The following is a 17015-nucleotide window of genomic DNA, read 5'->3' on the forward strand; positions in this document are numbered from 1 at the left end:
ATCATTTATATGGACTGCACAGACCTACACCAAATACACACACTTCCAATATACATCCATCAAACTGTTTGCATGCTGTTTTGCACACTTTTTTACTCTTTTGCTCTTTGCACACACTGTCTAATCATTTCCGTCGTTTTGCACATACTGTACAATATTTTAGTCATTTGCTGTTTTTGCACAAATCCTATACATTATCTCAGGGACCTGCTGTATTTTTTGTATGTCTTGTAACTTTTCGTCTGCACTGTCTTTTGTTCTGCACTGTCTTGTTTGTACTTTGTCTTGTTGTCTTGCCCTGCACTGTTTGCACCAGGTTACACAGTGGCACTTTATAGGGCTAGGACTAACTTACTAAATCTTTATAGCTCTGTCTTTGTTTTATGTAGCACCACAATCCTGGAGAAACGTTGTCTCATTTCACTGTGTACTGCAACAGCTATATATGATTGAAATGTCAATAAAAGCTTCTTGATTTGACTTGACTTGACTTGACTGTGACAGCTGTAATGTCTCGTCTCTTCAGCAGGAGGCAGTAAAGAAACCTTTTACTGTGAAATCATCACTAAGGGCTACTGATGAACAAGCGTATCTACCGCTAGCGCCCTGATTTGTATTACGCATGCGCAACATTTTCCCCCAAACCAAGATGGCGGTTCAAGAAACAGCTGCTCAACTCTCTATGGCTCTTAAGGTTCAAGAATATCCAACTTTGAAGGTTGGTAACTGATTAAATACTTACTCACGACACCCGTTAGAACCGTCTAGTCGGGTTAAGCTGTGTTTAACTAGCTGTGCGCTGTAGTTTAAACCGGATGTCAGTAGGTTTGGAATCAATGTAGAACTGCGGGTTTGTTCAGGGAGCTAAAAGCTAAACAAGTTAGCAAAACAACTCAGACAGACAGACAGACAGACACGCAAACACGCGCTGAATAATGACATATCAGTCGATATGAAGGTGTAATTAGGTAAATAGATTTGGTGTAAATGCCGTAAATGTCCCCGTTATCGTGCTTTATTTAGTAAAATCAGCTCTAAATACTGGATGTCTGTAGAAACGCCTCTGCTGCTCATCGGCTCATGTTATAGCCTCCCCTGCAGGCAACGACTGTTTTAGCTGCCTGCTGAAATAAATGGCTGCCTCCTGGAATAAATACCCGGCGCCTTATTCCTAAAATGGCTCAGGCCGGAATGCTGCTAGCTGATGTGACGTAAACGCAACATGACGTCCTTGTTGTTTAGCGTTAGCTCGTCATCGGTCATCATATAGCTTCCTTCCTTCCTTTATCTAGCTTGTGAAGCGAGACTGTAACGATTTGCACAGAGCACACACACGGTGTAGGTTTGTGTATGAGACACGTCTAGGTGCTGAGCAGACATGCACATGTCTGAATGCTCACATGGATCAGCATGTCTGTGCACGCAGACGTGTAAATCTGCATAAAGAGAGACAGAGAGAGAGAAAGTCACATTCATGGTCCCTCCATGCCTTGGTTTTAATCATGCAGAACGTGTGATGGCTGCTTTTGCCACCTTTGTTCTCTGCGCCACTGCTTTTTTTTTTTCCCTTCTTCCTCCTACATCAAGCATGCAGTGACGCTTTTCAGGAAAGCTGCATGTCGAGATCAGACACTGAATATCAGGGATTTATTGAGCTTAAACACAGAGGGAATCTGTCTCACTTGTGTGCACGTGTGCAGAATTTAAATGCCAAGGGCTTTTGTGTCCACTGTTGGAATCCTGCCATGTCATATTTTTTGTTTTTCTTCATTCATTTTTTTCTTGTTTTTAATCATGCTGACAAAATCCACCACGAACAACAGGCATTCAACTTTAGAATGAACGCGCGATCTTGAATCATCCGGACATCCAAAAGGTTTTGTAGTTATTATAGGCCGAGTGGAGTATTGACTATTCCAGAAAACATTTTAACGGTTGTAGAGTTAACAAAGAATGACCTGGAAAAACAAAAGAAATGTCCAGGGAGCATCTGTTCAGCAGGTGGAAATGTCTTGTTTGTCGAGAGAGCTTAAAAGGAGAAAAGATTTGAGCGTACGGGAAGGCTACGGTAACTTAAGTAACCAGTCTTTACAATCGTGCTGTGCAGAAAAGCATCTCAGAAATATGCACATGTCGAACCTCAATGTGCTCGAGGATGGGCCTGCGACAGACCACATCGGGTTACAGTCTTGTCTTCGAGAGCAGGATTCTCAGGATACAGTGGGTACAGGCTCAATGAAACTTGAGATCCCAGCAGATCAGCAGTTTCTGAAATGCTCAAACTAGTCGGTCTGGCACCGACAACTATACCAAAGTCAGGGATCTTAAGATCAGATTTATTTATTTTTATTAAGTAACCTGATGTTTGCTGTGACTTATTTTAATGTCCTTACACATAATTGTGATTAGATAATTGTACAAATGAGCAAGACTTAACTATAGAATACTTTGTCTGAGTGTCCTGAAGTATATTGCTGAGGTGAGACAATATATCATTTTAATGAACAAAAGCTAAATACTGTACACAACAGTAATGAGCATCATAGTGCAGGACAATGTGAGGTAAGGAAACAAACTATATGGACAAAATTTTGTAGACACCAGACCATTAGAAATTGATGTTTGTTCTATAGCCCATTCTAGATTTATTCCCCCTTTTTGTAAGATTTTGTAATGTGGCTGTGGGGGCGTGTGTTCATTCAGCTACAAGAGGATTATTGAGATCAGGTCCTGCTGTCGGGATGGTGAGGTGGTCTGGGGGTGTATTTGGTGTTTTATTTCATCCCCAAGTTGTTCAATAGGGGTTTAATTTAGGGCTCTGTGTAGGATACTTGAGTTCCTCCTCTTCACCTTTGACAAACCCTGTCTTTATGGAGCTCGCTTTGTGCTGGAACACAACACGGAAAGGGAACTTATAATATTGTGTGTGTCTATATCTGTGGCCCAGTTTGAAGAAGAACCCCACACAGGTGTGATGTTCAGGTTCCACATACTTTCCACTATATACTATAGATTAGAAGAGAAATCATATGAAATTGATATTTCTTTATTAAACTTTAACATTATTTTGTTGAAGTGCAGTTTTTAGACATGCGTTGTAGGCTGTTGTGTGTGTCCAAGGTTGTTCCCCGTCTTGTTTCCTGAGTTCATTAGGATAAGCTCCAGGCCCCCTGTGACCCTGTATAGGATAAACGGTGCAGAAAATAGATGTTTCTTGATGTTTGTATCACAGTCAACTTACATTTTTACATCTCACATTGCTTAATCAGATTCAGTACATAATCATTTGTATACATAGTGAAATGATCTTATAGCTACTAGCTGGATATTTTTTTTTTTTTTAAATCTGACATCCTACTACCAATGAAAAATAAAACAGACTTGATATAAATCACAGCTAAAGTGAGAGATCTTGATGTGAACCAGTTGGTCTATGTTTGCTGTAGCAATTTATGTGACCACAAGAAAATGATTAGTTTGAACATGAGTTGTTCCTTTAAATTTTCAGGAGGTTCTTGTCTTGATTCTATCAACTGATATAGTTGCTTCATGTCCTGAACATGTCTTGTCCCCCTACAGGTTCCTTATGAGACCTTAAACAAGCGATTCCGTGCAGCGCAGAAAAACATAGACCGTGAGACGAGTCACGTGACCATGGTGGTGGCCGAGCTGGAGAAGACCCTGAGCAGCTCCTTCCCTGTAGTGGACTCGGTGGTCTCCTTGCTGGATGGTGTGGTGGAGAAGCTAAGCGCACTCAAACGGAAGGTACGCTCACATAGTAACCGTATTTCTTACCAGCTATAAAATGGGTTCGTGGAATTTCTTTTTTGTTTTTAAAGGTCTCTCTTTTTCTGGTGTGTACTCACAGACTGAAAAACTTTGATGGGTTTAGGTTGCTTAGAGTTAGGATCAGAATCGAAAAGAGCTTTATTGCCAAGAAATTTGTTTTACTGTCAAACGCTCCCAGTACACAGAGACAACAGGATGAGAATACGGAAAAAAATCCACATATGTGATGGTGTTATGCTCTTATGGCACATTGTTGGGAAACTAATGGTTCAGTGCTCAAATCATTGGTTTTTCTGGTGTCTGGATATTGGAGGCAGGGTATGATTTCTACAGGGTTCTAATGCTCATTGGAACATCTCTTAAAGGCAGCAGAATCAATCCAGGCCGAGGACGAGAGCGCTAAACTCTGTAAGCGGCGTATCGAACACCTGAAGGAGCACAGCAGCGACCAACCGGCTAACGTGAGCGTGTGGAAGAGAAAGCGCATGGACCGCATGATGGTGGAGCACCTGCTACGCTGTGGCTACTACAACACCGCTGTCAAGCTCGCCAAACAAAGTGGCATCGAGGTGCAGCTCTGTTCCTTACTCTGCTTTGCTCCATGTAGATCAAACCCACACACAATTATTTTAAATGAACAACCTACAACACGAGGTGCATAAAAATCATAAATTCACCCCTGAGGGAAAAGAAAGGTTTGTATATTTTTCTTGTTTTCTTATTTGCTGAAGCGATCTCTGTACATTTACATTTTTGCCAGGATTTGGTCAACATTGAGATGTTCCTCACTGCAAAAGAAGTGGAGGAATCACTTGAAAGGCAGGAAACCGCCACTTGCTTGGCCTGGTGCCATGACAACAAGTCTCGTCTGAGGAAAATGAAGGTAACGATGTTTATATAGTAGTTTAGCATTCTAAATCAGAAAGCTTCACTTCTCAAACCTGATTGGCTGAGTCATCTTTAATGGCACTGTAAAATCCTTGATATAAGCATCACATTAGAGCTATCTTCTGTTTCTCTCATGATTAGCTTACTGTAAATGTCTCCTTTCTCTCAGAGCTGCCTGGAGTTCAGTTTAAGGATCCAGGAATTTATTGAGCTCATTCGACAGAACAAACGCATGGACGCAGTACGGTACAGTGACCAGCTTCTGTAACCTGAACTGATTTAGAGCTGTTTAAATACATACAGTTTGTAAAACTCACCCATGTGTATTATAGACATGCACGGAAACATTTCAGCCAAGCAGAAGGTGGGCAGCTGGATGAGGTTCGGCAGGTGATGGGCATGTTGGCGTTTCCTTCTGACACTCACATTTCACCTTACAAAGTGAGTTCAAATACGGTCGTCATTTCTCAACAAGTGCACTTGAGACTGGAGACTCCGTAAACGTTACACATCTACATACAGATTCCTCCTAATAATGATTGGATTTTTTTTGTTAAACAGGACATTGTTTAATTGTTAGGCTTATAGGTCAGTCATACAAGTCCCTGTGCATTAGCCGTTACTATAGAAACGATTAGAACGAGTGTCTTGTTTTACAGCTGGAACTGTTAGAGAAACATTTTGACCAATTTAAAGGTGGGGTGCAAAATGTTTAAAAAAAAAAATGCTTCAAAACGAATGTGTAGCCAATGAGCAGAAAGGTGCGGGTCTTGTGAATATTCGGCAGAGAGAGTGTTCAGTGCGCATGTCTGACATTAGCCGAAAGCGACTGAAACATTGACATGGTGGATACCTGCCCCGTTACCTCTGCCCCTCGTCTTCCGCGTGAGACGGAGCTAAAAATTTCACGGTACAACACACAGTACTACACAAACACATCTGTATCACCATAGTATTACTCATCGAGTTCATTTACTGATAAAAAAAAATCCCCTCGGCCAGCTGCCCCAGCAGTTTCTGCCATAACAGTTACCTGGGTTACGTATGTATGTGTGAGGCGGAGCTATAAAAACAGGGGTGATGCCCATTTGGGTTAGGGGGTGTGTTTGTTTAGGTGATTTCAAATGTCAACATTGGCTTTCAAACATCATGCACCCCACCTTGCTAACTGAGATTAAAGAGGACAGTAAGAAATCCTGTATATTTTTTTTTTAAGGAAGTATAGTCAAGACCAGAGAAGCACAAGAAAATGATTTCATAAAATGACCTGAACTCTTGATGTCGGGGCTGGAAACAGCGAAACTGATTTACCGGACGCTTGTTGTCTCTCGTAGGACCTTCTGGATCCAGGCCGCTGGAAAATGCTAATCCAGCAATTCAGATACGACAATTACCGATTACACCAGCTGGGGAACAACTCTGTGTTCACCATCACTCTGCAGGCAGGGCTGTCTGCCATCAAAACCCCGTATCCTCACAGCAATGGGCTTGATCACCTCCCACACACCACATTTTCCTAAAAGCATCTAGAGATAATGTTAACACATTCTTAGTATCCAGTTACATGCAAATGTTTACATATCCTTTAAAACAAATGTCACTTCTAGCAAAAACAAAAACAAAACATTTCCTGTGTTGTTTCTCAGATTCTTTAGTATTTAATTAAGAGACATGCAGTTAGTTATGTTGAGATATTTAATCTCTTACGAAACGATGAATATTGTAGGTTTATATATTTGTTCTCTAAAATATCTTCGAGGGGGGAGCAATGCTATCATTTACTCTCAAGTTTATAAAGTCTGCTGTCTGTTATCAAGACTAAATCTGACACATGGTCAGTACCGTTATATATCGATAGTTTTTATCATTTTTAATAGAATAGTGATTGTTAAATATACTGAACTTCCTCTCACTCAGATGTCCAGTGTAAGTTGCTGTCCTTGACTCTTGGCTCACAGACAGTGTTATAAAGAGGATGGTTCCTCTAAAAACCCCGACTGTCCAGTATGCAGCAAGTCCCTGAACAAACTGGCTCAGCCTCTTCCCATGGCCCACTGCGCAAACTCTCGTCTGGTGTGTAAAATCTCCGGCGAAGTCATGAACGAGAACAACCCACCCATGATGCTGCCTAATGGCTATGTTTATGGCTATAATGTGAGTAGAGAACTGTTACAGGGCAGTCTTATACACGAACACAGCTTCAGGTGCCATTATACCATTTTATCTAGTCTCTCTCTCCCCATCTCTCTTGCTCTCTCTCCTCTCCCTGTCTTTCTCTTTCACTCCCCATCTCTTTCTCTTCTCTCTCTCTCTCTCTCTCGCTGTAGACTCTGTTCTGAAGTTTGCTTTTACTTTTCTAAGCAATCCGACTACCAGTATTCACGGTACCGGGTCTCAAAATGGCCTTTTTTGCCATAGACACCCATTATAAAGTCACGTGTAGCCCCGCCTCCAAAATAAAATATTACCGCAAAATGGATGTGTGTGTTATCAAAACACTCCGCACAATGAGGGGAACTGTGTCACGGGAATTCAGCGATGTCACATGCTCGTATTGCCACCCTAGCATACCGGCCTTTGGGAATACTTGCTCCGACAAGCCAGCATCAAGGTTTGTCATGACAAACTTTAGTTTTGACAAATCTAGTTTCTTTCTTGTCTTCTTGAGAAGAATAAATAAAAATAGGCCTATTTTATACCCTGCCCTTTTAGGTAAATGTCATACAGATGAAAATGAATACAGGGTTTTTCTGACTGATTGTCGTTATCCTCAAACGTAAAAATTTCTATGTAGATGAGAGGGCTTTCTTCCAGAACGACTGCTCCCAAGCCACAGGGTGATATGGTGGGTGCTCCTGGGTCCTGTATAGTTTCAGAGACTTATACAGTGTATGCCATTGCACATTGAAGCTGTTCTGGTAATGCATAATGGCTGTTAGTAAGGTCCATAAATATTTGGACAGTGACACAGTTTGTGATATTTTGCCTCTGTGAAGTGTAGACTTTAACCACGTTTTAATTCAAGGGGTTTAACAAAAATTTTGCATTAACTGTTCAGAATTTTTTTTTTACCTAGTACCTCAATTTTCACAGGTTCAGAAATAACTGGACAAACTAACAAAACTATAAATATATGGTTTATTTTTAATACTTGGTGACATTATTTCCAATCAACTACTGCCTGAGCTCATGGACATCACCAAACGTGGAATGTCCTTCCTCGAGTTGCTTTGCCAGGCCTTTGCTGCCGATAGATGCTACTTTCTGCCTTAAATTTCCTTTCTGCTTTTAAGTGTATATGAGCGTTGAAACCCCATTTCTATGTCATTTAATAAATATTTAGCTTTAGTTTGTTTAAAACTTTATGTTGATGTTTTTTCACTCTCTCCCTCCACAGTCTCTCTTGTCTATTCGCCAAGACGACAAGGTGGTGTGCCCCAGAACCAAAGAAGTCTTCAGCTTCTCCCAGGCTGAGAAGGTTTACATCATGTGATGAGGTCTTCAGAGCATAGTTCAAGTTTTTTGTTTTCTTTTTCCCCTTCCTGAAATGACACCACCCTGGGCTTGCTGAATTCGATGAAACCTGTAGTCTGAAGGCCTCCGATTCTCAGCCAGTGTTCCATGAGACTAAGTTCAGTTGCCCTCTGCCAAACCTTTTTGGAGAAAAAAGGGTTCTAATCCATTGGAGGTTTTTACTATACAACCGAATCGTGAAAATGAGGAAGAACAATACATCCTTAAAAAAAATGAATAAATAAAGGTTGATATTTCATCATTTTCCTTTACTGGCTTCTTGACCGTTGTGTGAAGACAAAAGGACGTGGCTCCACATCGTATATCTGAGAGCTTCTGCATTTTTAGTGTGCTTAAAAATGACCATTCTTTTTTTTTTATTCAAGGGTGCCAGTGTTTTTTTTTTTTTGTTTTTTTTAAGACCAAAGTGTTTAGAGCATAATAGGGTCCACTTTCTAAACTTGCCTGAGCACCTGTAAAATCTGTTACCACATATGGTTACGGTTAGATAACACACACACACACACACACACACTCCCTGCCGCCGCAGTTACCTTATAGAAAGTGTAGTAGCGTCAATGGCAATACATCGCACATAATTCTCAGTTGGTGTAACTAGGTGTAGAAAGACATTGCAGTTTGTTGGTAGCTATTTGTGAAGGGTTGTTCTAGACTTACTTAAACTTTACATCACATGCCGTGTTTCGACAGGTCCATCATTACGATACAGACCACTCGTGTCCGTAACCAACATATAGTTTGTTGGGTCAAGTGTAGCAGGATTTTATTTTAAAAATTGTAAGGTTTGTAAGGATTATCTGTGAGGAAACGTGTTCTCATCTAAAAAAGATCTGATCTCATGCCAGATTTCGTGGTGTTTTGGGATTCATGAAGAATGCGTTCTTTTAGAGGTGTGCACAAAATGTTTTTATTCCTTCGCTACAAATTACACCCGTCTGCTGTGAACTTCCGATCCTGCACAATTCTGTAGTGCTCCGATATGTTCATTTACCCAAAATATAGAGATTAAATAATCTGTGTAATTTGCATCACAAATGTCTATTTTCTTTTCCCTCGAGCAGATCTCACAAGGATCACGTTCTCGCTGCACACCTCAGCATTCCTTCACCAAAGCAGCCTGTAGTGTCAAAATCTCAGGGTAGATTGACAACATACATGCTACACCATAAAGCCTGACTCACTGTGTCTCCATACCTCACAAGACCCTGATTTGTTACTTCCCATTTCTAGAAAAAAAAAAAAATAGACCGTCTTCCTATTTTGTGTTACGTCTTAAAGGTAAGGGCTACGTAGGTTTGGGATTGATAAGGTCTTAACCACTTTGTGATTTTAAAATATATATATATATCTATGCTTCAGATAATCATGAGCATTTTTTGACGAAGCACTAAATAGTTTTGTGTCATTGTTCAAGCACACGTTTTCTATTTTAGACTCCATACCATTCAGATTTTCCCAGTCAGATAGCGGTTAGATTTTTTTGTTGTTTGTTTGTTTTTTAGCACACTGTCTTTTTTTTTTTCTTTCTTTCTACTTGGCAAGCTGCTTTCAAATGTGCTATTTTATTGTAAGTGTGGAAAGGCTACTTAGATACTGCTCTTGCATGTGTGTACTCATAGAGTAGTTGGGTTGTTCATGTTTAGTCCAATAAAAAATTATTTGAATAAAACGGTGTGAATGTCCATGACTTAAAAACGCACAGCATGAAAAGAATTCAGATAACAACGATATAAATGGAGGAGTTTGAGAGAGAAAATTTTACATTATATAAAGTTTAATTGTTATTACTGTGGTCGGTAGGTAGATAGACATCATTCGTAATTATAAGGTTTTTGTTTTTTTTTGTTTTTTTAATTGACTAGCTCAATTTTTCACAACTCTATATTTGATGTTGTGAGCATTTCTGTGTTAAACAAATTATATGTAGTTTATTTCCCTAAGGCATTATTTCAGCATATTTTGTTGTCTTAAAGCCATTTTGCTACAATTATGGAAGTAAACTTTTAATCGTTGTCCCCCAGGAAAACTCGGCTGTGACCAATTTTTGAACTTTTTGTTTTTTCACTTGTGATGTTTCTAGATAATCCTCCTTCCTCGTGATGTCATCTGTTTTCTGAAGTGCACCGGTCCCTTTTCCAGAGGAAAAAAAAAAAGACTAAACAAAGCATGATGCTGCCACCTTCATGCTTCACTTTTGTTGATTGCGTCCTTCAGTTTAAAAGCCTCATCCTTTGTGTGTTTTTTTTTCTTAGGTACCAGAAATAAACAGCTCCAAAAGGCTGGTGGTGATCTGCAAAATTACAGTCTGGCTTTATGTTGGTTATAAAACAATGGCTTCCTTTTGTGATTGTCTTTGAGCCCATGAGGATGTAGGACTCTCTTAGTTGCTTGGATTTTCAGGGTATCAAGAGCAAAAGGGTCCTGACTGTAAATACAACCACTTACAGTTAACTCCTAATATATAGACAACTGGCCAATCGAACGCTTCTAAAAGCCCAAACATTCATTTCTGGAATCTGGACTATTTAAAGAGATGTTCAACTTTATGGATGGAAACATCGATCATTTCATAATGCGATATTTAACGATATCTGCGGAGTTGAATGTGTTTATCTTGGTATGCTTTCAGCCTGAACCATAAGCTAAAGAATAGGCTCGCAAATTAAAAATGCTAATGGAATTAAGTCCTAATCGATTTGATTATTCGCTACATATTAAAGAAAGTTACAAACTACTCAAAATCTAATGTATCTCTGTACACAGAAAGATTCAGGAGATACTTTAACCGGTAGTTATTGATCTGTTTTTGGTAGTTATAAAAAAAATATGCAGAAATGTGATCAAATGCATATCTTTTGTCTCAGGTTCACACACAAGAAAAGACTGAAGAACAAACCACCAGTGCAAGTTTATTTCATTTATTTAACAGGAACTGATCTTATATCTTTATGCACTATAAAAAGCATTTTCTTGATTTGGTCATAGATTAGATTTCTGCACATGAAGAATTATATACACGTTTAGAAATCAAGTTAACATTACAATGTTATCTTGGAAGTTTTCTTGGTCATGATGATAAGTATTCACAGTTTTGTGTGGTCCAGGAAAAGTTGGCATTGATTGCGGCGTTTGATCTAGTAGACGTAGCTGGCAGTGTACAGGGATTGTGTGGCAGCCCGGTCAGCTTGGCCTGTTGGTTTATACTCGCCTTTAGATGCCAGACCGTTAATCTGTAGGGGGTTGAGATACACGAGATGCATGATGTTCATTTGCCAGATCTGCATCTGCTACTTTATAGAAAGATTGTCCTTCCCTTTATTTTATATACAAATAAATTTCATTCTATTGTGTCTTCAATAGAAGATATTAGTCTGCAGTAGGGGGGTGGGGGGGACAGGGGGAAGACATCTGAAAGCCTGCTTTAGAAACAAAACCAACTGGTACTGACACTTTCCTTCCTAAGTCCCCTCTTGAACAGTTCTCTAATTCTCTGCTCACCTTAGCACGAGTGCAGAAAGCCTCCTGTGCAGCTTTCTTGTTTTCTGCTTTCCCCTTCCATGCCGCGAGCGCCGAGGCCTGGAGAGCGCGTCCGTAGGAGAAAGTCAGCTTCCAGGGCGGGTGCAGTGGAGTCTGGTTGATAGCACTGAGATTAAGTGAAGCTTCCTCTTCACTCTGACCTCCTGACAGGAAGCAGATGCCTAGAAGAACGCCAAAATAATCTGTGAGTACAGACTGAAAGAAAAAACAAAACAAAAAACCACGATCTCCTAATTAAGCTGTACAAAACCTGGAACAGCAGCGGGTACGGTGCGTCTGAGGGCGCTGACCGTTGCCATGGCAACCTCCTGTGGGGTGTACTTTTTGGGGCAGGAGTGTCCAGCAGTGACCATGTTAGGCTTGAGCAAAGTACCTTCCAGATACACATGGTGGTCAGAGAGCGCCTTGTAGACGGCAGCGAGGACCTGATGGAAGAAAAGCACATGAAGATTAAGGAAAGTGACCAGGACCCAGCATTGTGTTAGTTAGGTATTAAGCTTTGTCTTACAGGATCGGATCTAGATCCACCCCTTGAACCATTTTACTTTTTTTTTTTTTTTTTTAAATGGTCTTAGAGGAAGCTCACCTTCTCTGTGACATACTGGCAGCGCTGGAGGTCATGATCACCATCTGGGAGAATCTCAGGCTCAACGATAGGCACCAAGCCATTCTATTAAATAAATAAATAAATAAATAAATAAAATTATAAAAGGCACATATTACATGTTTGGGCTTATGTATTCTGAACAAAGCCAGTTTGTGCCCTGGGGTATTACCTGTTGGCATATGCTTGCGTATCTGGCTAGTACATTGGCGTTTTCAGCAATAGCGAGAGCAGAAGGGCAGCCGTCAGAGATCTTCAGCACACAGCGCCACTTAGCAAAGTCACACCCATCCTTCTTGTACTGAGCACAGCGTTCACCCAAGCCATCCAGCCCTAACAGACACACACGTATGAGACTAATGAAGAGCTGACAGACGCTCATAGACCCGAGTGATCTGATCAAATCATGAAGAGCTGAACGTTATTCTAATAACAGCCTTCATGCTAGATTTACCCTGTGTGGTTGTCTCGCCATCTGTTCCATTCAGCCCTGCTGTGCCTTTGTCAACCTGGCAACACAAGACACAACATAGCATCATTAATGACACAAGAAAAGCAATTAATACATGAAGTGATTGTTTGTGGGCACCGACTAGATGTGAACATGATTTTCAATAGACTTGCAGACTGTGTGTATGGTGTCCAAACCTGGTGTCATTTGTTAAGGTTCAGTTACATTAACATTCATTATTTTTTTCCACAGCTATCACGACTGTTGTTGCTCGGTTTGCTTTGAATTCTTTATAGCTTTTAATTCACGCCAGCACTTTGTGTCATCACTTTTGACGCTACAGACTTTGAACCGATAGGATGCATTTTGAATGAGAAGCGAGGAGTAATAACATGATTAACTTTGTCTAATCATCATTAAATATTTTGTTTATCATCATCATCAATTAAATAAAAAGCCATGTTTCGTGTTCATTAAGTCTTCTTTCTTGATGAGATGTATTCAGGGAAATAATTGCCAATAATGACACCAATTCAAATGCATATGATTGGGAACTGTAATGTGGCAATGGTTGATGCCATCTTTTCATACATAAATGTTTTCTGATGTAGTATATTTTGTGTTTGGATTGATCGGGTGAAAAACTGGGTGTGCATCTGGTGTTTATTAACGGCACCTGCTTTAGAGTTTAGTAGTAAAAAAAAAAAAAAAAGAGCTTGTCTGCCTTTACGTAATCTCTGTTCTTGATTACCCTACATGCACTTTGTCCTCATGTACAAGCAAAAAACGCTGATCCATTACACTCTGAACATGCAGAAGTAAGCAGCACCCTAATTCTGTACAATCTCTACCGAGCAACTTTCAGAACATGATTTCAACAACACTTTAATGCCTTATTACCTTAATTCCCACCACAATTCCCTTCTCCTTGATGACCTTGGGGAAAGGGATGCCTTTGTCTGATTTCTGATACAGTGTCTCGTGGAAGAAAATGACTCCTCCCACGCTCTGAGAAATGGAGGGATCAACTGAAAACAGGAGGTCTCGGAAGAAGCGGCGGTTCTCCTCCGTGTTCTCCACGTTGATCTTCTGCAGCCGCTTTCCCATGGTGCCTGACTCAGGAAAAATATACTTGATTATTTCAAAGCAACTCAAATATATTAGACCATGTTCTTGATGAATGCACAGTTCTGATTGGTTTATATTCATGTGCTCAGTCCGTATACATCATTGTAACAAGGTGAAAGTTTGTATTGTCGTAACAAGACGAAAGCTTTCTATGAGGTGACGTTTATTTTGGAAGGATTTTCCATTGTCAGCAATACCTACCAGTCAAAGGTAAAAAAAAAATAAAAATTAAAGCAGATGGTTTTCTGGGTTCAGTAGTAGTGACAATATGTATTTTTTGTATTCTCAACAATGCAGAAAAGAGAAAAGCTTGCAAGGTTACAACTTCATACCAGAAAACTAACTGGTTAAAAGTAACTATAAAAATGATACCACTATAAATTGTGTATCGTTCTTAAATTAAGTTAATTAAAATGATAAATTGTGTATTATTCAACAAATAATTATTATTTGTTTTGAGAAATTGGAGAAGAAAAAAAAGGAATAATTAAATCAACTTAATTATTAAATGGCAATAAATGGCACAACAACCTGTCACTGATTACTTTCCTATAAGAGCATGCACTGTTGTGTGTTATTCTTCCCTTGCAATCCTACATACTAGGATATGTTAACTGACACCAACATGGCACTATACATTTTCTTGTTGCCAGAATGCTACCTAGTTTACGTACGTACCAAAGCGTACCAAGTACAGTTTAATTTTTCTAAACCATGTGCAATGGAAATATAAGAGAATCTTTACATTTAAATCCAGTTCTCTGTTTTCTAACAGGCTTATTTGTGCAATTCCAGCCTACTGGATCTGTAAGCGTATTTTTGTCCTTGCAACATCGGGGAACCTTTTGTTCCTTATCAACACCATTCAAAAATGATTAACTAAGACAAAAGATTAAATAATCATTAACCAACAGATCACCTGTGGACTCATCTGCAGCCAGGATGCCCTTTCCTGGAGCCACGATACGCTGGGCGATAGTGGCCAGCTCCTTCTTCTGCTCTGGAGAAAGGGATGGATACTGGTGGGTCATCCTGGGGAAAAAATTAAAAACAATCAATTAATCCATCAATCAATCTAAATGGCTGCCTATGTATTCACTTATGCTATAAAAACTTTTTGCCCTCTTGCACATTTAGCAAATATTTGTCCTGAATGATGTTCAGCACAGAGAAACTCCTCCTACTGAACAAATGGTGTCAATGTTCAGAGAAGACAGATTAGTCGTTTGAGACAGGATTGCGAAAGAAAGAGACTGTGTACTCTATGCTCGTAGCAAACACTGAGCCATTCAACTGTGCAATGCGGAAATTAAATTAATCTAGTCCAGTTTTACAGATTGTTATATATGAAAATCATACATAGATTGTTCAACATGCAGCGTTCATTACACACGTTAATGCACAGTTCATTATACACGTTAATGCAGAGTTCATTAAATAAGTTTAGATTATTTTAGTATAAACAAACGCAGACTTTTCTTGCGCAAACAAAAAGTTTTCAGATATATACTTTCACAAAGAAAAGTCTGCGGTTCATTACTTCATTTTTCTCCACAATAACAACTCAAACCAACTCAAATATTTTCCATACGGCTCCAAAACTGCACGGCTATTTCTCTAATGCTTTTATTTTCCCCACACAGTTTTTCATGCATGTATAAATGCAACAGCATTAGAAAGATTTATTAGCGTTCTTACTTGTTTTTTTGTATTTTTTTTTGTACCGCCGTTGATGAGCGATGAAGCAGACACTCGTTCCCTTGCTTGGGCTGTAAGGAAGTGGTGAAAGAGCAAGTGAACGCAGCGCTATTTATTTCAGCACAACATGGAGGCTGGTTCTGTGTGTTTGGGAGTTAACTTTGTGCAGTGGAGCTATTGGTCGAGTTACATCACTATCTGTACGTGTGTGTGTCCGTGTACGTGTAAGCACTCTAAACGTCCTTAACTCATGTGTGTAAACTTTAAACTCTGAGTTTAAGAGTTTTTACCCTCTCCAGCATGACACATGGCACAACAATCCCCAAAAGGTGAATTAATAACATCAAATTGACCAAATGTATGTATATTTATCTATCTATCTATCTATCTATCTATCTATCTATCTATCTATCTATCTATTTATTTAATTTATTTTATTTTTTTTTTGTTTTTATTTTTTTTTATTATAGATGTATATGAATGCAAGCAATTGTCTAAGCAGGAAGTTTGGGTGCATATAATTATAGGCAGCTCTGTCCTAGTAACATGAGCATAATAACAAGAGACTTGCCATTCAGGTTTTCTTGCATTTGCTTTGTGTAAAGAGCTTCAGGAGCTTCTTTTCTGCTCCCACTTTGTTGTGTGAACTGTACTGTCCTGCACAGTGGTGTTATGCACCTGAGTGTAAAGGTTTGCATGTATGTGAACTTATTGATCGCATCACTGTGCACGACACTACAGTTCACACAACAAAGTGAGAGCAGAAAAGGGGGTTCCTGCCAGACACAGGAACAGTTTTTTCCCCCCAGACAATCACCCTGATTCACAACTCCCCATAATTATATTTCCTGCTTCAAAGCATAAGTACTGTATTATGAGAACTGTCAGTCATCACATCATCTGTATACGTTACACACACTACTGCTGCTGTATATTGTACAAAAAGCATAATATTACACAATATTGTTATTTGCACTTCCCAAACTTTATGTACATAACTGAACTGTCATATATTCTGTATTCATTTTTAATACTCATAATGTCTCATCTACATTGTCTTGTATAGTCTGTATTATCTTGTATAGTATAGTGTTATTTATGTCTGTACTTTTGAGAGTCACAAACAGCTGGAACCAAATTCCTTGTGTGTGTCAACATCAATACACTCGGCAAATAAACCTGATTCTGATTATTATAATAATTAATATTATTATTATTATTGCCTTACATTCATCTTCAGCAAACACTGGTCCATGCACACACTCACACCTTGCATCTACTTCACAGGTTTTTGGATGGTGGGAGGAAACTGCACAACTACAAGGAGAACATGGTTTGAACCAAGGTAGATGTGAGGTAGCAAAACTACCCACTGCATCACTGTGT

The 17015-nt window shown here is 39.5% G+C and overlaps 2 protein-coding genes across 3 annotated transcripts; one reads left to right on the top strand and one right to left on the bottom strand.

Moving 5' to 3' along the window:
- The first annotated feature begins 561 nt into the window (after positions 1-561).
- maea (macrophage erythroblast attacher, E3 ubiquitin ligase) lies at positions 562-8452 on the top strand. 2 transcript variants are annotated; one of them, XM_047802113.1, is made up of 9 exons: positions 562-718; positions 3580-3765; positions 4155-4358; positions 4550-4672; positions 4847-4923; positions 5010-5118; positions 6012-6145; positions 6636-6831; positions 8075-8452. In XM_047802113.1, exons 1-9 carry the CDS (start codon positions 623-625, stop codon positions 8168-8170), a joined length of 1221 nt encoding a protein of 406 aa, XP_047658069.1. In that variant the 5' UTR covers positions 562-622; the 3' UTR covers positions 8171-8452. The 2 variants fall into 2 exon arrangements, with proteins under 2 accessions (XP_047658069.1, XP_047658070.1); XM_047802114.1 differs by lacking the exon at positions 562-718 and adding an exon at positions 949-968.
- A 2661-nt stretch (positions 8453-11113) lies between these two features.
- Positions 11114-15778, bottom strand: aldob (aldolase b, fructose-bisphosphate). The gene is made up of 9 exons (XM_027154713.2): positions 15630-15778; positions 14851-14963; positions 13704-13915; positions 12807-12861; positions 12525-12685; positions 12335-12418; positions 11999-12173; positions 11710-11909; positions 11114-11441 (listed from the first exon to the last, which is right to left on the bottom strand). Exons 2-9 carry the CDS (start codon positions 14960-14962, stop codon positions 11346-11348), a joined length of 1095 nt encoding a protein of 364 aa, XP_027010514.2. The 5' UTR covers position 14963; positions 15630-15778; the 3' UTR covers positions 11114-11345.
- Positions 15779-17015: the final 1237 nt, after the last annotated feature.

This window comes from Tachysurus fulvidraco, chromosome 17 (assembly GCF_022655615.1).
Source record: "Tachysurus fulvidraco isolate hzauxx_2018 chromosome 17, HZAU_PFXX_2.0, whole genome shotgun sequence".
NCBI lineage: Eukaryota > Metazoa > Chordata > Actinopteri > Siluriformes > Bagridae > Tachysurus > Tachysurus fulvidraco.

Coding starts and splice junctions, on each gene's coding strand:
- maea (XM_047802113.1), top strand. CDS start 623: ATGCGCAACATTTTCCCCCAAACCAAGATGGCGGTTCAAGAAACAGCT. Junction 3,766..4,154: donor TAAGCGCACTCAAACGGAAG/GTACGCTCACAT, acceptor CATCTCTTAAAG/GCAGCAGAATCAATCCAGGC. Junction 4,673..4,846: donor CTCGTCTGAGGAAAATGAAG/GTAACGATGTTT, acceptor CCTTTCTCTCAG/AGCTGCCTGGAGTTCAGTTT.
- aldob (XM_027154713.2), bottom strand. CDS start 14,962: ATGACCCACCAGTATCCATCCCTTTCTCCAGAGCAGAAGAAGGAGCTG. Junction 12,174..12,334: donor GCCAGTATGTCACAGAGAAG/GTGAGCTTCCTC, acceptor TTCTTCCATCAG/GTCCTCGCTGCCGTCTACAA. Junction 11,910..11,998: donor CGTACCCGCTGCTGTTCCAG/GTTTTGTACAGC, acceptor GCGTTCTTCTAG/GCATCTGCTTCCTGTCAGGA.